The following is a 26313-nucleotide window of genomic DNA, read 5'->3' on the forward strand; positions in this document are numbered from 1 at the left end:
ATACAATTTCTCGCAAAACAGGAACAACGGGGAACAACTACAACGCTGCTAGTAATTACTCCGCGCGGACACAATGCCGAGTCTGAGATGCGTGGGGTAACTGAAGAAGTCAATCAAAGACGCCACGCAGATCCTGCACTGCTTAGCGAGATCACGGCACATGATCATACGAGATCACGCTATTTTCTAATCGTACTTCAGAACGGTACAATTCCGCGTTAGATTCATTTCATCGAGGACCTTTTGGGGCGTTGCAAGTCCAAGCGGCATCTCGGCCGAACATTTCTATGGTGGGAGGGCATCCCACGCCGACTCCAGCCAGTTTGGGGTAGATATAAGCTCTCCTATGCGCCCATTTTCTGTGCAAGCTCTCTCTTGCTTTGTTTCTTCTTTCTGTTTATTACTACTATTTGATAACCTCTCGTGGCATGTATACCAAATTGCTTTCTTGGTGTATAGAGATCAATTGACGACAGCATGAGGGCCAGTTTTTCTCTGCGGAGCTTCTCCGCATCTTGTCGCGGCCAGGTCCGCCCCACGCTCACCAAGTCTCTCCGGACGAGAAATACTCAGACAGCACACTGGACGAGAAGATGGAATAGTAGCAATAATTCTTCGGCAAATTCATCCTGGACTACCACTCGTGCATTGGCTCTAGCTGCGGTCGTCGGCGCGGGTGCTTACATCGCTGCCTCTTCACGCTCGACGTCTCCGGTCACAGTAGCGGCGACTGCATCCGCAAAAGATCCTACTTATGGGGACATTACACTGTTTGAAAAGGTGAAAAGCTTTTTATATAAATTCATGCGCAGTGTTTGCATAAAATTAACAGTACTAGGCAATTGCCGAGCTTCGGGCTGAACTTGGAGAAGATGCCATTAGCACTGACGACGACGACCTCCACGAACATGGCTACTCAGAATGGTCAACCGTCAACGCCGAACGCTTACCAGTGGCAATCGCATATCCCAGATCCACTGAGGAAGTTTCCAAAATTGCCAAAGTCTGCCACAAATACCGAATGCCCATGGTCCCCTACTCCGGTGGCTCTAGTCTCGAGGCCAATTTCTCTGCTCCTTATGGCGGAATGACTATCGACTTTGCCTTTATGGACAAGATTTTAGAAGTGCATGCCGATGATTTGGATGTTGTGGTACAGCCGTCCATTCCCTGGATGCAGCTGAATAGCGACTTGGCTCACACTGGCCTCTTCTTCCCCGTGGATCCTGGCCCATCGGCCAAGATTGGTGGTATGGTTGGAACTAATTGCAGTGGTACCAATGCAGTTCGCTATGGTACTATGAAAGACTGGGTGATTAACTTGACCGTGGTGTTGGCCGATGGACGCGTTATCAAGACGAGAAGACGACCCCGCAAGACTTCTGCGGGCTACAACTTGACTGGAATGTTCGTTGGGTCAGAAGGTACGTTGGGTATTGTGACCGAAATCACACTCAAACTTGCCCCTATCCCGGATGAGCTGCGTGTCGGTATCGTGACTTTTCCCACCGTTCGTGATGCTGCCGCCGCTGCTATGCAGGTCATTCGCAAGTCTATACCTGTACAGGCAATGGAGATCATGGACGAAGTGCAAATGAACGTTATTAACCGTGCCGGCGGTACGGGACGAACATGGAGAGAAGAACCAACCCTGTTTTTCAAATTCTCTGGCACAACCGCCCAGGTCGCAGACAGTATCCAGAACACCAAGAATATTGCACAAAACAACAAGTCCACCTCTTTCGAGTTTGCCAAGGACGATCAAGAAGCGCATGCACTTTGGTCGGCACGCAAGGAGTCTTTATGGTCTAATCTAGCTATGCGTCCAGAGGGAGGTGAAGTTTGGTCTACTGATGTGGCGGTGCCTTTGTCACGACTTCCGGACATTATCGGTGCGTTCTGTCCTCTCATCGTGTCCTCTCATCGTGTGTGGTTGATACTGACCAAACCAGAAAAATCCAAGGAGCAGCTTAATGATTTGAATCTCTTTGCCAGTATCTTGGGACACATTGGCGACGGAAACTTTCACAGCAGCATCCTGTACAGCCGCAAAAACCGCGAGGAGACAGCGCGCGTGGAAAAGGTGGTTCACGACATGGTCGATCTCGCCATTGAGATGGACGGGTCCTGCACAGTACACCTCCCCCCTTTAGCTTCGAGGATAATGCTAACATTACTTATCAGGGCGAACACGGCGTTGGTCTAGGCAAAAAAGAATACCTCGTCAAAGAACTCGGCCCTGACACAATCGACATCATGCGAAGCGTCAAACGAGCCCTTGATCCGCACTGGCTGATGAACCCAGGCAAAATCTTCGAGTACTCCCGTGACAGTAAACCTGCTGACACGACTGACATCGAGTCAGCGCGTTTGGTGGGTGCTGAGAAGAAGAAAAGTGCTTGAGAAAGTATGTCAAGTGTACATCATGTTGATTTCGTGCAATGATTCTGGTATATTGAAAAGTCTTGAATAGTAATTTACGGCATAGCATGTACATACATTGACTGATTTCCATTTTATCGAGTATTTGTTATTTTCCAGCATACTAGTCTGAATGGTAGGGCAAAAAAGTGAGTCAGTGGAACGGGTGGGGGTCTAGGTATGACTCCCCGCAGATGCGATATCGCAATTCTTCGACTTTAAAAATTTCAGTCAAGTCTCTATTAAGTATACATCTCATACAATTGCTGTCGGCACAATATCAATTCGCGTGTAACATTGAACCTGTGAGTATAAACGAGATTTTCGAATTCATGTCCTCCCATTGCAGTGAATCCGTGTCTTCCTTAGAGATGCCGAAACCGGCACAGATACAACTGATTGTCCTGGACAACCAGCGTCTCTACGTTGAACATGCCACTTTTGTTATGCCTACGTGCCGGATACATCATTCTCGTTTCTTCATTAGTTTTGGAGAGTGAATTCTAACAGAATAATACAACAGACATCACTCAATCGAAAGAATAGAACGAGGCAACGCGGGGTCGCTAATCAAAATGTCCATCACAACCACAGTCACAAAAAAGAAATGCGGTGTCCTCGGAGCCACAGGCTCAGTCGGCCAACGATTCATTCTGCTCCTCGCTGACCACCCAAACTTGGTCCTCCACAAAGTCGGCGCCTCGTCTCGTTCCGCCGGAAAGAAATACAAGGATGCCGTGAAATGGAAGCAGGCCATGCCCATGTCCAAGGATCTCAGCGAGCTGATCGTTCAAGACTGCACGGCGGACAAGTTTGCGGACTGCGATCTTGTATTTTCTGGATTGGATAGCGACATTGCCGGTGATGTTGGTGAGTGCTTATTTTTCTTTGCGTTACCTTTAAAATCAGCTGCTGATAAATGTAGAAATGCAATTCATTAAAGCCGAAATTCCCATCTTCTCCAACGCCAAAAACTACCGCAAACACCCTCTGGTCCCCCTCGTCGTCCCCACCGTCAATCCGTCGCATCTCGAACTCATTCCCCATCAGCGCAAAGAATTCGGCCTTAAAAAAGGTTTCCTAGTGTGTAACTCCAACTGCGCCGTTATTGGAATCGTCATTCCCTTTGCCGCTCTACAAGCCAAGTTCGGCGCCGTTGAAGAAGTCGAGATATTTACAGAGCAAGCCGTTTCGGGAGCTGGATACCCCGGTGTTCCCTCGATGGATATTGTGGATAATGTGATCCCATTCATAAGTGGAGAAGAGGATAAACTTGAGAACGAGGCACAGAAGATTCTCGGTGGACTCAATACCGAGGCAACGGCTTTCCAGGAACAATCCGGTCTACGTGTAGGCGCTACATGTACCCGTGTCGGTGTGACAGACGGCCACATGGCATTCGTCTCGCTACGATTCAAGAACAGAGATTCCATCCCCAGTGCGGAACAGGTCAAGCAGGCTCTGCGGGAATACCAGTCAGAAGCCCAGAAATTGGGCGCTCATTCAGCGCCCGAAAATGCGATTGTCGTCTTTGATGAACCTGATCGTCCTCAACCGAGACTCGACCGTAATATCTCTGGTGGATATGCGGTCAGCGTTGGACGTGTGCGCGAGGGTGCGCCGGGAGGGCATTTTGATATTCGGTTTGCTTGTTTGTCGCACAATACTGTCATTGGGGCTGCGGGATCGTCTATTTTGAATGCGGAGGTTGCTATCATCAAGGGATACCTTTAAACATACTTCGTACATAGCAAAATTTTACTGGCTGTTTAATTTACATTCAATGTTCCTCTACAAATCAAGAAATATAAGGCGGCACTGAGCGGCAGTAAAACGCGACTGACAGCACGTGACTCACACACCCTAAGCGGCCCCGATCCGGCTAGTCAGCCCACACGGCCCACTCGCTTAGCGAAGACTCCTGCTTTAGTCCAACATCAAATTCTCATCAACTTCTTCTTTCCGCGACAGACACTTCGACAATTATCAACGGCAAAGTCGACAAACCGTCAAGATGCCTCGTGGACCGTACGTTGCTACTTACCTTTGAGTTATGAGATTGTGATGGACCACAATTTCATTCTCATATTCGACAATTGGAATGATGACTGACTCTTCGCAGTAAGAAACACCAGAAGCGCTTGAGCGCCCCGGCGCACTGGCTGTTGGACAAAATGTCCGGCACCTATGCTCCTCGCGCCTCTGCCGGTCCTCACAAGCTCCGTGACTGCCTTCCCTTGATCGTCTTCATCCGCAACCGGTTCGTCCTCAGTCGAAAATGAATATCTGCAAGTGAAGACCCAAACTGACCTGGCACAGTCTCAAGTACGCCTTGAACGGCCGCGAAACCAAGGCCATCCTCATGCAGCGTCTCGTCCAGGTCGATGGCAAGGTCCGCACCGACCCTACCTTCCCCGCTGGCTTCATGGACGTCATCTCCATCGAAAAGACCGGCGAGAACTTCCGTCTCATCTACGATACCAAGGGCCGCTTCACCGTGCACCGCATCCAGGCCGAGGAGGCTGAATACAAGCTCGGCAAGGTCAAGCGTGTTCAGCTTGGCAAGGGCGGGATCCCATTCTTGGTTACGCACGATGCGAGAACGTGAGTCTTGACTCTCCATGAAAGTTCTCTGTGTCATTCAGTCGTTGGACCAAGCTTTGGTTGATCGGCGGAGGACGATATCAGAACTTGTAAGAAATGGCTGCAATTGAACAAAGTTTGCTAATTTTTCTCATAGCATCCGCTACCCTGATCCCTTGATCAAGGTCAACGACACTGTCAAGATCGACCTTGCCTCCGGCAAGATCACTGACTTCGTCAAGTTTGACACTGGTGTCATCGCCATGGTTACCGGTGGTCGCAACATGGGTCGTGTCGGTGTCATCACCCACCGTGAGCGCCACGATGGTGGTTTCAACATCGTCCACATCAAGGATGCCGTTGACAACACCTTCGCTACCCGTGAATCCAACGTTTTCGTCATTGGCCAGGACAAGCCCTGGATCTCCCTCCCCAAGGGCAAAGGTGTCAAGCTCTCCATTGCCGAGGAGCGTGACCGCCGCCGTGCTTATGCCATTGCTCAGTAAACTTTTTCAAGTCTGGCATAAAAAACAAAAAAAAGGACGAACTTGGATGATACCATTACCTAGTTTCCAAGATTCGGTCGAAAAGTATTGCATGCAATCTGTATCGAATTGGACAGATTGTATGTCAAGGTCGGTTCAGGAAGATTGTTTTTCTTGAGAAATAGAAGAATTTATCGAATTGACGAGTTAATGACACCCCCCCACCGAGACAGTTAAGTCGCGGACTGTTTGTAGCGTGACAATGATATAATAGTTTCTTCAAATATTCAGCTTCCCATGTAGAAGAAGATAAAAGCCTACCAGTACTCATCCAGATTATCATGATCACTCACCCTCCCATCTTCCTGCTCATCCAAATACATATTACGCTTGTCATCCGCAAGCCTATTCCTTTCCTTAGAGAACCCAGGGATAAGTCACCTTTCCTTCTCGCACCACATCTTCCAGCCCCAACGCTTCCCTGTTCAAATCCTGATTCATACCGGGCTCTCCCTTTAGAATTTGGTTTCTGGAGATGTGTTGGATGCTTGCTGCTGCGGCGTTGAGGGGGTACGGGGAACCGCCGTCGACGTAGATTTTTCATGATGTAGACCATTGTCGCTGTGACCGTCCGGATGTGGACAGTGATATTTCCAGAGATGTCAATATTGAAATACATAGAAGAAAACTGGGGAACAACTAATCTGAAATTGACTCTGAGATAGACGACTGATACCAAGAGCCGGAATCCGAGTGGAGGCACACTATGAGCAATATTGACAATGTTCAGGCTAGATGATCCGCTATCTTTTCGATGGACATCCATGGATGGATCTCAACTTTGTGCTATGTGGGAATAGCCTCGTGCTATCTTTAATAGAGAGTACAATCATATCACTAACACCTAATGATATCTAAACACCACATGGCATAGAATCAAGGATACATATGATTAACAACAAACACAAAGATTCCTCATGGTGCTAATGAGATCTTTCTCTCTCTCCTCATTGATTCCTTCTCCCTGGCTTCAAATGTTGTACATCGCCATACTACAATATTGACTCGCTATCCCTAGAGCATAGTTCCGAAGAGGTGATCAAAATGTACGCCACGCGCTGGAGATAAATCAGCCCATGCCAGTTGGTCTTCAGCAAGCAGATTAATAATAATCGTAAACGATCTTATCACGCAAATTGTTAGCATGACCAAAAGGTACAGCACGACAAAATGTACATTTACAATGAAGCCTCTCTCTTCTGCTATTTCCCTGGTATTCTCCTCCCTAATAGTCCGCAGACGCTCTTCTCTGGCGCACTGTACAGCAGCAGCAGTGTCTGCCCTTCGTGCGGCTTCTTCGCTCCTTCATTGAGCGTCTCTTGTTTATCCATTGCCTGATTGCACAATCAATCCGCAATCACGTTCTCTGATCTGGGGGTCCAAGTATATCTGACATCAGCGAAATCGCGAAACTTGTCCTCCAAATCAAGCGTTCGCTGTATCAATTGTCGATTCGCCACTAGAGCACCGTTCGAAAGCCTCCATCCATTAGACTCCCACCTGTCCGCCCATTCTGTTATATATCCAATCGCATATCGCGAATCCGAGAAAATCTCAATATCGAGGTGCGGAACGCAATCGTTGCCCCCACTCAATTTTTGATCGAGCAGTCTGAACGTGTTAACGATTGTGGTGAGCTCTGCTCGTTGGTTGGTGGGCGCAAATCCATCCTTGTCGCGCCTTGGTAGTTTGGTCACATAGACTTTTCGTTTTCCTCATCTTCTGGTAAGCCAGGCTGCCGCTGCGCCGATGGTCTCCATTGCCTCTGCACCTGCCATCGACGTAGATCTTTCTGGAGAGGACCATGGCGAACTCTGGTAACGAGATATCATAATGGTGCCTCCTAAAGCAGGACGAGAAAGGTGAAAGTGGTGATGGTAATATATCAACCAATTTGGTAGAACAAAAGATGTCAGTCTGAAGAAGTTTCGAAAATGTTGAGAGACAATGGAAGAAAACAAAGAGCAAAGAAAGAACCGGTGTTTGATATATGGAAGGTGAAGGGTCACGGGGAAGGTACAAAATGTAAATCTGGAAGGCAGCAATCAAAAATACGGCAGGCGCTGCTTCCAGCCTGCTCTCACTCTAGTAGCTTCTCTCTTCTCTAGCTGTCGATGTTTTTGGTATCATCACCTACCAATCACTATCAGAAGAAGAATCCCAGTACCTGCTCCTTCGCTCCTCCTCCTCTCTCCTTTCTCTCTCCATCTCCCTCTGCTCCTCCTCCTGCCTGTCCATCGCAATATTGCAATATCGATCCGCAACCTCATTTTCAGACCTGGGAATCCAGGTATATTCCACCAAACCAATCTCCTTGATATCATCATCTAGATTCGATGCCCGTCTTATCAGGTCCTGGTTCGCGACTGGATTACCCGCAGCATTCGTCCATCCGTTCCGACACCACTTGTATATCCATTCATTCATACAATTCACCGCATATTTCGAATCCGAGAATATTTCCACGTCCATTAATGGMATTTCATTGAGATCATTTTTGTATTTTTCCAGCGCAAATTCGAGCGCCAGGATGATTGCCGATATCTCCGCGCGTTGGTTGGTCACTGTGCCCTTCATGTTGCGCATCCAAATTTTGTACTTGCCCCATTTGGTTTTGTGACAGGCGGCTGCTGCGCCGATGGCGTTGGAGTAGCCGTTCCTGCGACAGCCGCCGTCGACGTAGAGCTTCATAGTGTAGACCATTTTGAAATGGTACCGAGCATGAGTTGGTGTGGTGTGCGATGTATATGAAAACAAGACGAATGTGTAAGATAGGCTCGGACGCGAAGGTATCAAGCGGCAAAAGTCGGTTTGCTTCTTCCTAGAAGTTCAGATGGGCGATATCAATTAATGCTCTACCATATCTTGAGAGAGTTTCAGATGTGAGACTTTAAAGAAAGGAATAAGGGGCGCGATATCCGACCGAGGCAAATTAGGTACAACTTGATAGGTCACTTTTGGATGGTACAATCCGCCAGTTCCTCCGAAATCCACTCGGTTCCTGAACCTTTCTTTTGTATACATGGGAATAGCCTCATATTTCTCACTCTACACAATCTTTGTCATATATAGAAGATATCGCCTCTTTGTATGTATGTATGGAAGTAGCTTCACATTCTCTACCTTGCTCCGTTTCTGTTCCAGGTGATTTTACCAATACCGAGCTGTCTCAGGCATACAACAATACTTTTACTACTCCTTGGCAGCGTCATATTTCCATGCGTATAAAAACAGGAAGTTTGAATATTGACCAGACACGTATGTAAAACAATTACGTACATTGAGGGCTTTCGACTCCATGCAAGCTGTGTCTTACATAGACGAACAATGCCATTGTCATCGTCATCACTTACAAGGTATGACCATGATTGCCGGAAATGACATACGTCCTAGCCATATTTGAGGATAGTGCTTGACATCTTGTTGAAGTTTAATAGACCCGTTGGCTCCACTGACTGTATGTTAGGCGCACGCTACGTATGTTAGTTCTTTTCTGTTGATGTCCAATGTAAGTGATACCTACTAAGCATAAGTATGTAGAGCAAATTCTAGGTACCAGGTACATAATCATGTATCTAAAGGTCTGGACTGATCTATTGGTAGATCCCTGTCAACATTGTGTCAATCCAGTTGTAAAACACATACATGCATAAAGGTCCCGATGTCACACATACCACACTTATTTGTACATCGAACCAATCCGAGGAACATATGTGAACCAATCCCTTTCCATCTATCATACAGGGTTCACCGCGGACAAATCAAATGCATCAATTCATAAATTCCTACGTGCCCGAACAACACTGCAATTATCAATCGATTCGAGCCATCTGCCGGCCAAGTGTCCAATGGCATTAGAGTACAACGACAGGGCTTAGAACAATTTCATCGAATAGGGCTCGACCGATTTCGAGAGGTCAATTAATTTTCAGATTTAGTATCAACTAAAACTTGACATAAAACTAGAATCAGAAAAAGACTTGGTTAGGTTCTCAGTAATGCAAGTAGTGGTGCCTAAAACCTGATCTCTCGTGGAGCCCGATGCGCTAAAGAATCGTGTCTGGCAGCTTGTCAGTACACAGACATACAGACCTTGGTTTTTAGCAGATCTCATATGCGTGGCTTTGAACACATTGCATCCGCCCAAAGTCTGAGGGCAGGTATGTAAGGTATCGGGCATGTCAGATGCAAGAAATCATCAGCGTTGAGCATTAATCTATTCGCGCTCGTAGCGGTGTCCTGGGAGGAGAAAAATACTATGAAAATATGATCAGATGAATAATATCGAAAGAAAAAGATGTCAAGTGACCCCAAAACCGGGTAGCTTTCTAAATATCAAATACTGAATGCATCGCTGCATGTATGTCTCTAATAAAATTAAACCGATAAAATGCGACAACGCGAACAAATGTATGATTGTGCAGGGATATATGATAAAACAAACATGGTATAATCGAAGCAAGTAAGCAATATAACTCTCAAAAGCAACATTCTACATCTCGTGATTCGCATCTTGTCCTCTTCTCTATATTGGCGTATAATGATACTGCGCACAACACCCAAGCAATGACTTTGTAAAAACCACATAAGCGTAGATAATCAACGCAAAACCATGATAAGCCACAGATCAGAGACAGGCAGACAAAAGAACAGAAACCGGAACACAAAAATCAATCTCCAGAAAATGCGTTGTATATCGGACAGATCGAAAATAGCAGAACCCTAAAACAAGAATTCGGTAGTATCAGTTAGGTTGGACGGCAGCAAGCGATCACAGATCAAGCTAGTTGGGTTTAAATATGTGGTTATACATGAAAAGAATTGAAGGAAAAGAAACATAAAATCGTGCTTAGAGAAAAATGGTTAGGTCATGGTGAACAACTCATCAAGAGCTGCTTCACCGCGTTGGCGATATTCGATGATGTGTGGAAGCAGGAAGGGTATGCCGGGCGTAACTTTCATTGCGTGTCGGTATGAGGCGTAGTTGTTGGAGGAGTCTAATAGGTATGATACGTTTTGTGGTGTGAGGGAATAGACGTTGACTGCTTGAGCGTCCGCAGTGTTGGATGTGGTGGTTGAATTGACCCAGAGAAAGCTTATGCTGATGTGTTGGAGGCCGTGAATCAGAGCGAGAGTTGAGTTATAGTTTCGCATGTTATGAAGGATCTATATCTGTCAGCTGGTATCCTCATCAGGCGAGGAGCCGATACTCACCTGAATACATTCCTGAATGAATTGCACAAACTCCGGCATGGCAGTACAGCACTCCCTAACAGCCATGACTAGATCGCACCAGCGCGTATGCAAGACCTCAGTAATCGAGTTCTGTTCGTCCATGAGCTGTTCACGCGACAATTGAGCAAACCTTGCCTGATCAGAGCGAGTCAATGATCTTGCCAAATCTGTTGGTGAAAGAGCCGCCAATAGATCGTCCAGATATTTCACTCGGGTGTCCAGTCTTTTGCGCCAGTCTACATTTGGTACATGTATGTATGTCTGACGGAATCGGATAGCGATGACACTGAGCTTTTTCAGTATGGATATCAGGTTGGCGGGATATTTCTGAAACAAGTCTTGTATAGGGCCGGCAATAAAATCAAGACTTGACTTGCTACTTTGCTGGAGTTCCTTTCCATCTGAAAAGTGATTGAGACATTGCACAATAGCCTTGTGGGCAAATGGACTTTTTTGTCGAAGCAACTGCATGCTATCATCAGCAACGAACGCCTGGAGGAAGAAAGGACAAGGCTTACCTTCTCGACTTCCCGGTACTTGGGAAGCTCGTATCGATGAGCCTGCAAATGGCTCAAAAGAATGATATACAATGCATTATGCTGCAAAAAGAACCAGTCTACTTCAGCCGCGGGGAATCCCAACGAACATCTCACCCACGCTTCGAACGGAACCGCCTTGAAATGCATCTGACTCTCGGTCTCAATCTCATCCGCAATGATCGAAGGCTCGGGGCCCCGAAGAGCTTGCGACGGATACCAAGTCCACTGCAAGTTCATGGGCATCGTTGTCTGACACCTTCGCAAGATCTCTTCGACTTTCTGGCTCTGCGTCAAGGTAGGAATAAATTGTAACTCGTAAGGAGGCAACAAAGAGTTCAAAAACGTCTCGAGAACGTTGCCGTTCCGGCGATGCAGAATTGTGCGAGGTTCGTTACTGTCATGGAAGAAGCCGAATCGAATGACGAGACTGATTTGGCGAACGTCGAAACTCCACAGCACGGTTTGAGCATCGTCTTCCCACCATCGCTGATAGAGATGTTGGAAGCTTGGGGTCTCCGATGCAGTATTGAATAGTAAGGGATAAGGTTGTACTTGACTGTTTTGTGTCATGTCCATGTTCATGTTTGTGAGCTGGCTCTCATTTCCGACCTCTTGCCCTCTATAGGAAGAAGATGATGCTCTGGCAGTGTCAAAAGAAGGATCGTAATGACCTGCTGCGGAATTCGTCGACGTCATATAGTTTCCAGACATTTCGGGAGCGAAAGAAGAACCAGAATAATAAGACATATCCCCTATATCTGAGGTCGAAGTCGGGATCGACATTGGATGATATACCCACGAATCATCGGGGGCCGCGGTCATCATACTTGCAAAACCGCCAATTGAATACTCAACCGTTGAAAGCGTTTTCTGATTTGAGACGTTTCTATTTCTGTCTGACGGATGTTCAACACAATAGCAGTGTTGCCGAAATGCCCATTGCGTCACCTACTCAAGAATTTGTGGGTAGGGCATGACATGACATGACCGGCTTTGATTGAAATTGCTGAAAGGTAGGCGATCCCCTCGCGTGTATTGTCTGTGGTGGCCCGTCTTGGCTGGATTTCAACGTATATGTATGTATGTATTGGTGTCTAGTGTCAGGATAAGGCGACGAACCGGTGAGCGAGTCAAGAACACGGATGAAATGCGTTGTGCAGTGGCCAGTCCGTGGTGGCGGCTAGGTTCTAGACGCTCGCTGGCTTTGAAATAAGTAGTGACTTACTTGTTACCAGGGGCGGTGCAGCCAGCTGCATGTATATGAACCCTGGCAAGAAGAAAATAGAATCTGCTGGACAGCTGTTAGACCTAGCACAGCATATGTCGGAGGTGCCGTTGAGTCTGTACAATGGTCCGTAGTCGATTTGACGAATACGAAAAAAGAAAGCTGCAGTCAGAGAAGCAATAGCTGGGTTTGCCACACGTAGTCTCCTGGATTCTGACGAAAGGCGACAGACGGGTTCTATGTCTTCCCGTCTCTCTCTTTTCTCCTCGTAACGTCTTGGCCAGTCAGATGCCAAAACAAAGTATGAATGGAATGGTTGGATCGAGGAGGGGTGGGCGCGTACCTTATCTTGTTTAGTCTAGCTCCACTAAACGGCAGTCTGTGTACGTATGTACTGCGCTGTATGTACTGTACCTCAAATATCGACACCGCATCAAGTCATAGACTGGACACTGAAAAGCCATTCGGGGAGACCGTCGGAGGTATTAAAAAGGGCAATATTCAAAAGACAGAGCCAAGGCGAGAAGAGGGGTGGGACATTTTTCCAGTGGTGGGTACAAACTAGGGCAGCTCGGTATATGTACGGACTAACACCTAGTTTTAGGGCTAGTATTTATGTTATGGTATGGATTCTGGTTTCTGGGTTAGCCAGATTTAGCCCTTCGAGATTAGTACGTAGGATCAGTGAAGTGCATTTCTGCCTGCGACGTGGTTTGCCTGTCAGTCCGGAAATCGCAACATGTATCGTTCTACTAGGACTATGTGGGTAGGATGTACCGGTATGGTATTTACAGTAAATTACGTATGGGTCTGCGGACGTACGTATGACCCGAGACGCTGGATCAAAAGCCCTCTGTTGGGTTTGACCCACCAACTATCAGTGTGCGTGGATTCATGACTTCATAGGAAGTGGAAATGGACGATAGATGTTTAGATTCGGTTAGTCCTTGACCGACCTGCTTATGATTACTCTGTACAGCCTAGATTAGCCAGACTGACGGAATACTATTCCAACTCAAGTAAGTAGTCTACTTCAATACATCGAACATTTCAACTGTTGTCCTCAGTTTACGATACTTAGACCGGTCTGCAAGCACTCTGTTCTAAGCGTGGTATTGTACGTATGGGGGTTCTGTCGAATGACCCGCGTGCAACAATTCAGTACCACATACACATTACCGCCTGACCCGCCTTTTATAAATTTGACAAGTATTGTCGTATCATGGTCTGGGATCCTTTTTTAGATGAGACCGTATCTCATGCACTACCGCCAATGCTTAATCTCTAGTGGTCGCTGTTCCCTTGTTTAAACGGCCTGCTTGAATCCATGAATGTCATTCGGCCCAAATGTATTTTACAATTCGACCGCTTCCAGGCCATCTAGAAGAATTAATAAACGTCACCAATAACAAGACAATCTAAAGACTTATTTTAAACTTGCCCCATCTTCAACGAATCGATTCTTTGTGTGAAGTACTTGAGAAGCGGACCTGCGCAAACCCGGAGAGGGTCAAGAAACGGCTGGKCGTCGCCCACCATGATTAAGAAAAAGAAACGAGAGTCATGAACGTCAGAGGTGGAGAGAGGCGGTCAGAGAGAAAAGCAAAAATGGCGACTGAATAAACACGTAATGTTGCCTGGATGCAAGCAACCATCTAACCCCGGTTGCTGCGCGCACATCGTAGTTGGGAGAGCAGACAGACCGCCATTGTGAAAAGTGACATGACTTGCCTCTTTCTTGAAGACGAGGAACACAACACGCTTCGACGAACAATCGGTGAACTGACAGAGAAAGACCATTGTGTCGTCATACCGGCCATTCCTGGTCTTTTGTGATGTAGATTGATTGTAAGAACCGGGATGAGCTCACTATTATAGCATCTTCTTTGTCTCTATTCCAAGCTTGTACCAGAGTGTTTCAAGATTGTACTTGAGTTGACTATTCTAGAAGTCATCAAAGAAGATCCGGATGCTGCCTTACAGGAAAAATAAATTAATCTCCCAGCGGATGTGGCTGCCACTGTCTCAGCGATATATGTATGTGCCGGAAAACCGAATACCCACTCCATACGGAGCACAGAGTTTTACTAGTCGACGTTTTCGACCTTTTTTTCTCTTTTCTTCTTTCTTTCCCACATCAGTCACTTGTCTGGCGCACGTGGCTATGTTTGCTTACATTTATGCATATAAATGGTTGTGCTGTGTATCATGATTGCGTGCTAGAACTCGAGACTTGAGACTCGAGAACTGCTACTACGGTCGTACGGATCATTATGTGACAGGTCTGCTGCCCAAAAGTATAAATTTTCACATTGATTGTTGATCATCGGATCTGGCTTTGAGTTCATAGTCTAGTGAATTAATAACTCTTTTTGACGCCTAACGGAAGCGAGTGAAGCATGATTGGTTTGATCAACGTCGTGTCAGACTCAAATATTCAATGCATAATCATAACTGCGAAGAAGAGGACGATTCATCGTTCCGTACTGGGTCAATCAATGTCTAAAACGGTGGAAAACCAGGCAGATACTGAGGTCCGGCAAGAGAATGATTCGAAATACAAATTCCCCGAATTCCCGGCTTCCAACTAGTTTTGTTCGATACATCCATTTTCGGGACGTTGCATTTCTTCAACCCTAAGTGACGAACTACTATGTAGTGTGTACGGAGCGTTTGAACCTTCCAGGCTCTGAGACGCCGTTAATCTCTCTTGGGTTCTGTTTCAAATTTCCGGCATCTCTCAAGTACGTAAAATGTGTTAGATTAACTTCCGCTTCACTTTTTAGAGTTTTCGCTCCAAAAATGTTATCGAATACGCAAACTCTTAAAAGGCGCAAAAAAGGGGCCGGGGGGAGGGGCAGAAGTGACATGGGAGAGTGAATCGGCGAGCTATCCGTCCCAAGGACTCGGGTAGGAGCCTCGTCGGCTCCCTCCGGAATGATCAAAAGGATTCAATTGAGATCTTGTAATTCTCATCAGCACGCTTTGAGTGTCGTTGAAGACGACTGAAGTGCTCCTGTGAGTAGTTCGTTAATTGATGAGCGAGTCATGGTATCGCAACATTGTAAAGAGGTGTTTAATGTCCACGCAATCAACATGAACACTATTTTTCTTGGAAAGGAAGGATATCAGCTAGTAGTCGAGCAGGGATTTTTCGATCACAAGGTGCCGTCCGTTACAGCGATACGCTTGCCGGATGAGGAAGGAGATAGATAAGCATGAGATGCTGTTTCAGTGTTCCTATCCGGAGATCACTAGAGAGATGCAGTTATCATATGCGTCTTGTGCATTATATTGGCCTTTAGACTCTATATGTAGCGGACATCACTGCGGCTAGTCAAGACTGGATGAGGAGGGAAGTTGTCTTGACTCATGAAGTGAGAATATCGTCCCCTCATCTTCAAAAGTTGCATGCAAGATGGGACGATTTCCGATTTCTGGTACCGAAGGAACGGACCGTCGTTAGCCGCTCTGTACCATACTGTACCGTACCATGGAGAGCAGGTTACCTTCATTATGGAAATATTGTATCGTGTCGTAATGGCCTCAAAAGGGCCAAACTATAATAGAAGTCTACTTTTAATCCCAACTATGAGATGGAGCCACCCAAACCGACCCGTATACAAAGTTCGCAGCCCATATGCATAGAGTCATACGGCCCATAAATACCCAATAGCTTGTCACCGTGGCAGCTGAGATAGTACCCAGAACACTGAGTTTTGTTCTTAGCTGTCAGGCGCCACTCTTCCTGTATTTGCCGTCATTGAGGTACCAAGCGAGGCGCATGTTTCAAAACCCGAAGCGCAGCGACTCAGGAACAGGCTTAGCGGGTGGCAAGGACAGCCACTTCCTTTCTGCTTTGTGCTTCCATAGACTCCCATACCACGAAATACTCCGTTTCCCGGAAATCTTTATTGGAGAATAAAGAGGCTGGTGGAAGCCTGGATGGCAAATTTTGCGGTCAATGATATATTGCAGAGCCCCATCTCAGCTCTCACCGTTCCTTTGATGTCCACAACTACCGAAGCGATGTTTCCGGACGATGGCCACTAACATCCCGTTATATCGTGTCATGATCCTTTGTCTTTTGGAATTATCTCATACGTAGCATTGTATTCAATTTACATGTGAATTTGCAACTATGTTTTTACACAGAAACTACCTAGGCAAATCTGCATGCTAGTACGTTCGGACGTACGGAGTACCAACAATGATTTTCAGAGCCGAGCTAAATGCTTACGCAGCTTGGAGCTGTTCGTTTCTGGTTGTCTGCACTACATTAGCCAACTGGCAAGAAGTATGTAGCATGAGAGTAGTAATACCTCAATAAGTATTAGGTACCCCCGACATGCGTAAAGCTAGTGGTTGGCACTCATTCCCTCGGTAGTTGATCTTCGCGTAGATTCTCCACGGAGGTGCGGAGTTTACTCCGAAATGTCTGGAGTAAATGACTTTTTTGTTGATCAGCGGGACTCAATGTTTGCAAAATGCATCAAAGGACTACGTAGCAATTGCAACGTTTGGCTGCATATGCGTAGACTCAGGATTGTACCTCGTATTCTCGTCTCTTTTGACTACCGTAGATAGACCTTCGGTGCCTCCATTGCCGAAAGATGGTGGATACCTCAATAAATGGCCACGCAGCACGCAGATCTATTTCTGTGTGGTACGTATGACTGCCTTACATCAAAAAGACTCAGATATCATGTATTATTGTTTTTTGCCTTTCACCAACCCCAAATTATGCCGAATTTCCGTCGCCAATTAGCCTTTTTAACTACGGGATTAGTGTGTTCCCAGAGAGTCGGTTGCTGGAATTCGACCCCAGTTACGGAAGTTCAAAGCACGCTTTTTCTTTTTCTCCTGTGCTCAATTATATTACATTACGTACGACTACGCCGTGATCTCAGCCCAACCCCACTCGATATTTGAGTTTGATCGGTATCCTTGGGATATCTAAGCTGCGTTCTTAAAGACGGCGATTTGCAATTACCAAAGAATCGGGATTGCTTAGGTAGGGGCTAGTTATTTAGTGGCCACTTAATGATTTTTAGCTTGGGATCGATGGTACCTTAGTAGAGACTTGTTACTACAATGATAAGAATTTTCGCTTAAAGACTGAACGACTGGATGAATCTATAGAAAATAACTCAATTGAAATAAACCTCGTCCATTGCGCTCATTCGTTAGTACAAATAGCCATGATCATAATGAGAGGCAATATCTAGTGATTTGCTGATATCCCAAAAAGTGATACCTCACATTTCTTCCCAGAATTCGACGTCTCCTCAAAAWTTTCCCGCCACTACATTTCTCCAAGGCTAAATACTCCTTGATTCGTTGGAGATACATTCACACTTGAAGTGACTGGTTAATAGTGCTTGGCCACACTCATTCCTTTCTGGTTCGCGTGGCAACTGATCCATTCTATTCCTGCTTGGCTGCTACGTCCCTAAGGGGGTAAGGCTGTCGATTGCCTTTACCTTCTCGCGTACAAACAGTCTCCCTTGTGATCAACATGCAAAGCACGACCCCTTCCCGTTCTTTGTGTTCATTCCTTTTTCTGGAGTTTGGGGGATGGAGATTCTGGGGTTGTATTGTAAAATGTCACTTTGTGTATGTTTGTAATTGAGCTGTTATTTCAGTATTGATACATGCTAATATACTGTCGAAGAAAATGGTTATAAATAGTTCGGACATCCTCGGGTCTTGAAGCAAAGTGCCATCCCAAATATACATGGTGACTCTGATCGGCTTTTCTGCACGTGGCAATTCGATGATTGTCGAGGCTCCAGGAAGGCATGGATTTATCATTTTGGTGAATACAAGAGAAAAACTCCATAACAATGCGCATCTTCGTCGCTGTAGATCAGATTACATGTATACCCGAAAAGAAATCTGTACAAGTCGTGCTAACAAATCAAATCAGACACATCCAGTCTATGTGAATAGGAAGCGTGGACGTGGGTATAGGGAAACATTTCAGTATATGTACGTGCCAGCCATGATCAAACGTCTTGATGGCGTTTGATGAACGCAACTAAAATAGCGACAATCAAAACCAAAACTACAGTAGCAATTTTCGGGAAATATGTCTGCGATGCAACGCCTTCCTTTGAGGGTGTCGTCGTAACCGCTGGTGAGGGCATTGCGATGGCCTCCGATTCAACCGGCTTAACTGAAACTGCCATTTCAGACGGTTCTTTGATGTCTTTATTGACTTCTGGATTGACGGGATCATCTGTAGTTTCCATCAAAGATGTCTGGTCGGTATCGGCAGTCGCAGTCGTCGAGCTACTGTCATCCGTCGACCCCGACCTCAGAGATGCATTCGAAGAACCAGCCGACCGACCCAGCTCCAACAACAAATTTGCAATGTCCTCATGCTCATAAGTCCTAGCTATCATAAACGGGGTCCTTCCATACCAGTCCTTCCTCCAGAGCTCCGCCCCAGCATCTACCAGTCGACGAACTGCGTCGGCACTGCCATTAACGACGGCCAGTTCAAGGTAAGCATTCAAAGCTTCTGTCTCCTCCGGCAATTTCGCACCACGCTCAATCAGAAGGACATTGAGCGATCTGTAATTTCTCGAACCACGCAACTCGAGAGGTGTAGCACCCCACTGATCAAGAGCGTCTACGTTGGCACCAGCATCAAGGAGGATTTCCCCGGCTTCGGGGCAGACATACAAAGCCGCCAGGTGCAACGGTGTTCGTCCGTAGTTGTTTGTGGCGTTGATATCGGCGCCATGAGATATTAATTGACGTATAATCGTTTCATTGTTATTCGCAACAGCATGATGAAGAGCTGTCTCCCCCATATCTGGGTCTTTGCCATTGATATCTTCGTTTAGATCTTGGGAAAGGCGTTCTGTGACTTCGTCAATCGAATCGGCGTTAGCCAGTGCCCAGAGGGGAAGAGGCTCGTTATCAACAGACATTCCAGTGTCCGTGCGGCGAGGGGGTAAGATTATTGTGCCAGTATCAGTTCGTTTTGGCGGGAGGAAGTCAACTTCATCATGGCCATGTCTCTTCTGCTCTTCTCGCAGTCGTCTAGCATCTCGGAGCAGTTGCAGGATTTCGGTATGGTTTACCTCTCGAGCAATACGGATTGGTGTTCGGCCGAATCTATCCTTGATGGTTGGATCAGCACCATGATCTAAGAGTACTTTGGCTGTATCCATGTATCCATTTCGAGCGACATCGTGTAATGTCGTTTTACCGTTTACATCCTGCATGTTGATATCCAATGTAGGGTCGAACTCGAGCAGAATCTCTATAATTTCCGATTGACCATTACATGCTGCACCATGGAGCATGCCTCGGTCAAAGCAATCTTTGTGGTGTACGTTCGCGCCGTGTTGAAGTAGTAATTTCACGACAGGGATGGCGTTGTAGTCGATTGCCCGCATGAGCGCCGTGCCTCTGGTGCCAACTTCAAGCGCTTCAGTGTTTGCGTCTCTCTCTAATAATGCTTGGACAATTTCTGTATATCCATTCTCTGCGGCATATATCAGAGCGGTTGCACCTCTCTCATCCTGCAGATCAATATCGATTCCGGGTTGAGAAAGAAGAACATTGACACAATCAAGCGTTCCTGCAATGGCTGCATAGATCAACGCAGTCGCACCTGCAGGTTCGGAACAGGTTTTGTTGATTTCCAATTGCGGCACAGATACCAGCAATTTGACAATATCCGTATACCCATCCAAGGCCGCACGGATTAATGGAGTAAAGTTATTATGTCTTGGATGTGCGATATTCACATTCAAATCTTTCTGTTCAACCAGCAATGAAACAAAGGCAACTTGATATCTGTCCGTGGCCTTGTAAAGCAGAGAGGAACCCGTATTATCAACGCTATTGACGGAGGCACCGGCTTCGATAAGGACTTTTGCAACATCCACGTTGCCCTGCATTGCCGCGAGCACAAGCGGTGTTACTCCGTTCACATCTTTGATATCAGGATTAATGCCCTCTGAAACGAGTTCGGCTACAAGTTTGGTCAGGCCCAAATGAGAAGCCAAATGTAATTCAGAACTACCATCCTTGCCAGTCCAACTCGATTGGTCGTCATTGTCCACGTACCACAAGGCTTGCGTCAAAGCTGCAAAACAACCTTGATCATGAAGCAGGTTTCGGGCACGTTCCCAAAGGTCATCCCGAGAGGTTTGAACGAGATGCTTACCCCAATGCTTAGCCGCATAGCCAAATAATGGATACTTTTCAAGGCGTTCATCAAAATCAGTCAATTCGCTGGGCCCAGAGCAAGCACCCATTCTGAATGGCTGGAATAAAAGGTAGGTTAAGCAAACAGACGCCAATTTATCTCGTCCTTCGGGGAAATATTGCTCCCAATTGCGACGGAAAAAGTCCTGTGCTGAATAATGTACGAGCCGCACACAATCCGATTCGTCAAACTGAACCAACCCAGCGCACATCGAGGCGAGAACAGGCGCCTGGATAATATAGTCTTGATTTATATCATCATCCGTCTCTGTTACCGCAATCGCATGCTCGATAGCCCCAACATGTAATGGCTCCTCAGCAAAGACTACCCATCTCAAAAAGTCCATTGTAATTTCTCGATGATTCATAGATAGATCGGCAATGCGGCTCATCGCATCTGTGAATGTCCCATCAAGCTCATTTGGAAGTACCTCGAGTGCCGCCATGACGTCTCCGGGTCTCAATTTCGATGTCAATGTATCCATGTTGAATTTTGCCAGAAGGAACATTCCACCATTGTCGTTCACAACTGTTTGTATTATCTTCTCTCTCAATCCTTCCTTAAGCGCTACACATTTCTGTAAAAATGCAGAAGTTGTAATACGCCATTCCACGTAGGTGAGCAAATCTTCCTCGACGGCAGCGACTTCGATTCGGAAGCTGTTGAATTGTTTAATAAGAGAATGTCCTTGGCCTTTGCACTGCTTGCCATTATCAATGCAGGACTGGCAGAGGTCATAATCGGAATTATCGCATACGTAGCAATGATAATGATACGGCTGGCTACCTTTGAGGCATACATCGCAGTAAATTTGACGATTCACATGACTGAAATGTCTCACGATGTTTTCCAAAGGCCGTGATGTCACCATCAAGTTGACTTTGGCTTCTAGTGAGTACAGAATCTCGAGCAAAGTCAAGCGGTCATCTTCTTCTCGCAACTCGTCGAGCCCATCAATGACGATGAATGAACGTGGAAATTTTAGCAACTCCTTGTCCAGCACAGACAGCAATTCTTCGCGACCCGGCTTCGTTCGGACTCGGTCGTGTTTGGTGAACATTTCCAATGTATCCTTCGATTTGACTCCATATCGCTGAGCAACCTGCTTGAGAAGACTACCAAGTAATGAGTCTATAGACTGCGAATGTACATCGTCCCACTTGCAGTACAGCATCAGAATTGCAGCATCTTTCATTGGCTTTTCATTACTTCGACGTAGTTTGTCCAGTTCATCTATCACAATTGCTGATAGGTAGGTTTTTCCAGCGCCAGGAATACCTGGGCAGATGAGAATCCCTTTTTCACGTTCAATCCATTCACGAAAGTCTTCATCGTCAAGGAACCATTTACAGGTGCCCTCGTGGTGTTCCCGGAAAAGCAATTGTTGTTTGGCAATGAAATTTAGCGGCGATAACCAATCAATCATCTCTTTCACTTGAGCTTCATCCATCACATCCTTTACCGCTTGAGTGGTCTGATAGATCTCCTGGGTCATGGAATGATTAATCTGCGATAGTGCAAACTGTATAGTCTGCTGCATTCGGTGGACTTTTTCAACCACTTTCAAAACATCGGTCTCAGTGAGTGGCCATGTTAGCGTCTGTCTAATTTTCCCATAGCCGGACCTCGACTTGAGTTTGGCATCGAGATCATTCACAAGATCTTCAATTTCTTTGATAATCCCGGTGTCGGCAGCGAATAATGACTGCAGCTCTTTAGGTATCGCTTCTTGTCCCTGAGTGTTGGTGATTTGGGCCTGGAGAGCCGTGATCGTCAACCATAAATGTGTGATCTCGTTCAACAGCGACAAACGGTCTTTCCCTCCTGATGCAACCGAGCTCAAATAGCCTATAATTTGAAAGGCCGCTGTAGCAACTGCCGTGATGCTTGCTGAGAGGCTCAGGGGATCCATGACTGCCACCTCTGGTACGGCAATACATGTTCCACAATGTATTCAGGATCTGGATTGAAAAGTCGAGAAAAATCAACAACAGATAAAAAGCCGCATAACACCACTACTTAACGAGAAGGAAGCTAAATCATCAAGCTGAAGTCCGGCCCCAACAACGTGCATAAGTGCCATGAGCCTGGCGTTCCGTTGCCAATCATTGTCGCAAAACCCCCGCGAGATAGTGCTTAGTTCCGCACGGCCTAGTCTCATTCTCAATTCTCCAAGGATTCGCGAAATCATGCTTCGTATTCATTTGTTGATGTGGCAAGTTCTTTCCATGGTGGTGTCGAAGGTACATTCAGCATTGGATACAAAACGAAGAAACCATCCGAGTGTGACGATCGGCCAAATTATTTGCCTAAGTGACGAGGCTTTCCTCGTTACAAGATCGCCTATCTACAGCAGAGCGACTTATTACATACGCAGATACTATTTAATAGCACCGCAACGTCTTTTGCAAAAGTATATCGCATATGTTCATGCGAAATTTGTAGAAAACCAGACCTACGGCGCGGTGCGTCTACTGCAGGTCCCCATGCCCGTCATGCCATGGTCGCATCGGTAGGGCCCGTATATACGTTAAGCGTATGTGTGCGTAGGCGATAACTTCGAAACCGATTCGAGAAAGTCATATACCTTACTGCCGATTATTATGAACCATTAATCCTGCTTCCTCGACTTGGATGTTTTGGACCCAAAGTATCCCAGGAGATAGGCGACGCGATTCACAAACAAGAATGCTGTGAAGCCAATATTACCCCAGCTGACGGGTGACCATGATGCGACATCAAAGTACAGATCCGGGCCCATTGCGACGTAAGTCGCATATAGATGGCCAACGTCTGCAATTGCTAGGGCAATGACGGCATTGCGCAGTACGTGAATCTCAGAGGTACCGTAAATGACTCCAAAAGCAAGCATGCCTACGAGGCCATATATATTTGCTAGCTGGTAGTTCAACGCGAGAACGCTGGGATGGTGCGGCAATGTAGGAGGATGGGCAAGAGAGGTTTGGCCGGCGATGAAGTTATCCCTGTCAATTATAGGAGCGAGAGTACCGGCGACCCTGATAGAATGTAAGCATTCGTTGGTACTTCACATAAGTTTGACGTATCTCCAGCATCTGGTAGAAGAGGCATTGTTCACTACTCACATGGAGAGTGGCTCCACGATCGCAAAGAGGATGAACGGCCATGTCGGGAACAGAGTTGGCATTTTCGGGAGCTGAGTTTTGAATGGCTATCTCACATTGGAAGAGGCCCGAGATACTGATTGTCGATATCACGAATTCTCATGTCTGAGTTTGTGTAGATCAAAGTCATGATTGCGATAATGATAGCCTCAGGTTTCACCCTAAGCCGTAATAGACAAAGTGCCGGAACAACTATTTACCGTCAATAACCCTCAGGGTTAGGACTTTGATTATTGATTATAACACACCTAGATATTGGTGCTTGCTATGTTGTAAATCACAGCTAGGGAGCCTTACTGCGACTTAATGGCACAATTATACTACAAGTGGAAACTTCCTAAAGGACTTCATCGCAACCGAAAGCCGGAGAAGGCTGGTTATGAAACGCACATCTTCAAGTATAAAGGAGCGACTGACTACAAACATAAATTGAAAAGCAGAAAGTAGACATCAATTCCAAGGTTTTCCCAGCAAATGATCCAACTGAAATTTTCAGAAAAAAGAAGTGAACAGAAATCTACTCCACATACATCGTCTGAGCGACATACAGGGGTGATCAGATTATTCAAAGACCACCAACAACAGCTGCAACGTTTTCTGATCATTCTCGAACTCCAGATGATTGACCTCGATAAATTTGCACATTGAAAGTGACCCATCCTTTTCCTGAGTCATATCGATTTTCTCAATTGTCAGGAGCAACATATCCATGAATTTTAGGGGTATTCCCAGCTACCTATCACGAGTGCCCAATGTCAGTAGCCATTGACCTAGTGAATGGTATTCTAGGGCAGAGATAATTGTACCGCATTGATAGCACATCGTGGGAGAGACCTAGACCAGAATTCGCTCGAACTGAGCTGCAGGCGTAGTTGCTTGCTCGCCTATACAAAAGAACAATATGTTAGCGTATATATTTAAAAAGATGAGTTATTCTAAATACAGGTCAGAGAAACAAAGTCAGCCTGTGCGGAGTAGGGCTGAGCAAAGGTGACACTATCACTGGTGCAGCAGTATGCTGGCGCAATGAAATTGTTGGCGCAGATAGAAGCCTCAGTAGTGCCAGCGATAGTCATCAAAGTGTTCAGATATACTATACTTCCCCAGACTGATTGAAATCTAAGTCACACCTAGTTGCCGTAGCTAAAATCGGAATAGATGGTTTGGTTGAGAGAGAACGTTGTGGCGTTCTGTCGAGTCCTCAGGGGAGGTTGGAAAATGGCCCTGCGACCTTGCAATTAATTCCTCAAAGAATCCAAACCCAGTGGCGCGGCTTACTAGATAGCTCATACCATAGTTGCCATAAAGATTCAAATCATTGACATACTGGAACCTTTCCCATTTCTCCAAAGTGAACAAAGTGCAAAAAGGACTATAACCAAGAGCCACAGTCTCGTATGGACATATCGACTGTACATTGTAGATGTCTTCATCAGTCTTCATCAGTCCTGTTCGGACTTTTGCGCAGATGTACTATAGATACCTCAAAGTTCCCATCCAGTAAAATATGTCCCCATTATAGGGCTCACCAGATATGGGAAAAGTAGTCACTAATGGCGTGTTTGAAATGCAGGGTCGGCTGGGAGTAGATCGAATTGGTTTGCGCAAGGAACGGAGCATTTCCCGCTTTAGTAGCACTTGTAGACTGTTGAGTCCTTTTACTTATTGACATGATACACATATTGCCCATACCCACATATGGCCTCCATATTTAGTTTGGAAATAATCCAGGACCTGGGGCACGGTAGGCCCTATTGGGATAGAAACACCAGCCACCACCAAACAAGCAGCTACAAATAGCTTGAGCAATGTGCTAATCAGAAAAGACTTTTCTCTTTCCTTATAGAATATCAATAGATGGAAAATGTGCGTGAATGCTAAACAGAATTCAGTGCGATTTAATATCTATACACTATGAAAATATCTAAGCCTCGGTATACCTAAAATCTCTGTCACACGATCTGCTGCCGAAAGAGGCAACATACTGTGGGTAGCCTACCCCGGCTTTTGACAGTCTGGGATATCTACATATTTTAGATTTGGGACTTCAATAATGAATCATATCCAAGAAAATTACATTTGCCGACAAAACCTGACCCATCCGCCTTCGAAGATCCATGGCCGGCTACTAAACTAAGAAGTAGAAAGTAAGGCGCTCTAATGTATTACACTTTGTTGGCTTACTTTTTTATCTAATGAGGCAAATATGTCGGCTCACTTCGCGTTGATTTATCGAAAATAGACAGCATCATCGATCTCAGGAAGTTAAATGAAATTTAGCAACTGCAATTGGGTGCTAGGTATAGTGGGCATTGCAATCTATCGGAAAGTGGATTCCACCCTTCCAGACGTAAGTAGAGAAGCAAGCTCTTGATGTAGAGTTTGCTTCAAT

General features: G+C 46.0%; 7 protein-coding genes across 7 annotated transcripts; 3 read left to right on the top strand and 4 right to left on the bottom strand.

The window, feature by feature from the left end:
• Nucleotides 1-477: 477 nt before the first annotated feature.
• On the top strand, nt 478-2403 carry BHQ10_008866 (uncharacterized protein; the record flags this gene model as incomplete). Its single annotated transcript, XM_040881718.1, has 4 exons — nt 478-780; nt 839-1892; nt 1953-2134; nt 2185-2403. 4 exons carry the CDS (start codon nt 478-480, stop codon nt 2401-2403), a joined length of 1758 nt encoding a protein of 585 aa, XP_040737368.1.
• A 593-nt stretch (nt 2404-2996) lies between these two features.
• On the top strand, nt 2997-4155 carry BHQ10_008867 (uncharacterized protein; the record flags this gene model as incomplete). The annotated part of the gene is made up of 2 exons (XM_040881719.1): nt 2997-3291; nt 3347-4155. 2 exons carry the CDS (start codon nt 2997-2999, stop codon nt 4153-4155), a joined length of 1104 nt encoding a protein of 367 aa, XP_040737369.1.
• Nucleotides 4156-4435: 280 nt separating this feature from the next.
• BHQ10_008868 (uncharacterized protein) lies at nt 4436-5510 on the top strand (the record flags this gene model as incomplete). The annotated part of the gene is made up of 4 exons (XM_040881720.1): nt 4436-4449; nt 4544-4681; nt 4741-5025; nt 5162-5510. The coding sequence occupies 4 exons, from the start codon at nt 4436-4438 to the stop codon at nt 5508-5510; spliced, it is 786 nt and encodes a 261-aa protein (XP_040737370.1).
• A 1385-nt stretch (nt 5511-6895) lies between these two features.
• BHQ10_008869 (uncharacterized protein) lies at nt 6896-8252 on the bottom strand (the record flags this gene model as incomplete). The annotated part of the gene is made up of 2 exons (XM_040881721.1): nt 6896-7229; nt 7687-8252. The coding sequence occupies 2 exons, from the start codon at nt 8250-8252 to the stop codon at nt 6896-6898; spliced, it is 900 nt and encodes a 299-aa protein (XP_040737371.1).
• Nucleotides 8253-10412: 2160 nt separating this feature from the next.
• Nucleotides 10413-12034, bottom strand: BHQ10_008870 (uncharacterized protein; the record flags this gene model as incomplete). The annotated part of the gene is made up of 3 exons (XM_040881723.1): nt 10413-10715; nt 10764-11249; nt 11303-12034. 3 exons carry the CDS (start codon nt 12032-12034, stop codon nt 10413-10415), a joined length of 1521 nt encoding a protein of 506 aa, XP_040737372.1.
• Nucleotides 12035-18556: 6522 nt separating this feature from the next.
• BHQ10_008871 (uncharacterized protein) lies at nt 18557-22690 on the bottom strand (the record flags this gene model as incomplete). Its single annotated transcript, XM_040881724.1, has 1 exon — nt 18557-22690. The coding sequence occupies one exon, from the start codon at nt 22688-22690 to the stop codon at nt 18557-18559; it is 4134 nt and encodes a 1377-aa protein (XP_040737373.1).
• A 699-nt stretch (nt 22691-23389) lies between these two features.
• Nucleotides 23390-23944, bottom strand: BHQ10_008872 (uncharacterized protein; the record flags this gene model as incomplete). Its single annotated transcript, XM_040881725.1, has 2 exons — nt 23390-23795; nt 23883-23944. The coding sequence occupies 2 exons, from the start codon at nt 23942-23944 to the stop codon at nt 23390-23392; spliced, it is 468 nt and encodes a 155-aa protein (XP_040737374.1).
• Nucleotides 23945-26313: the final 2369 nt, after the last annotated feature.

Source organism: Talaromyces amestolkiae, assembly GCF_001896365.1.
Source record: "Talaromyces amestolkiae strain CIB chromosome Unknown scaffold21.1, whole genome shotgun sequence".
Lineage (NCBI taxonomy): Eukaryota > Fungi > Ascomycota > Eurotiomycetes > Eurotiales > Trichocomaceae > Talaromyces > Talaromyces amestolkiae.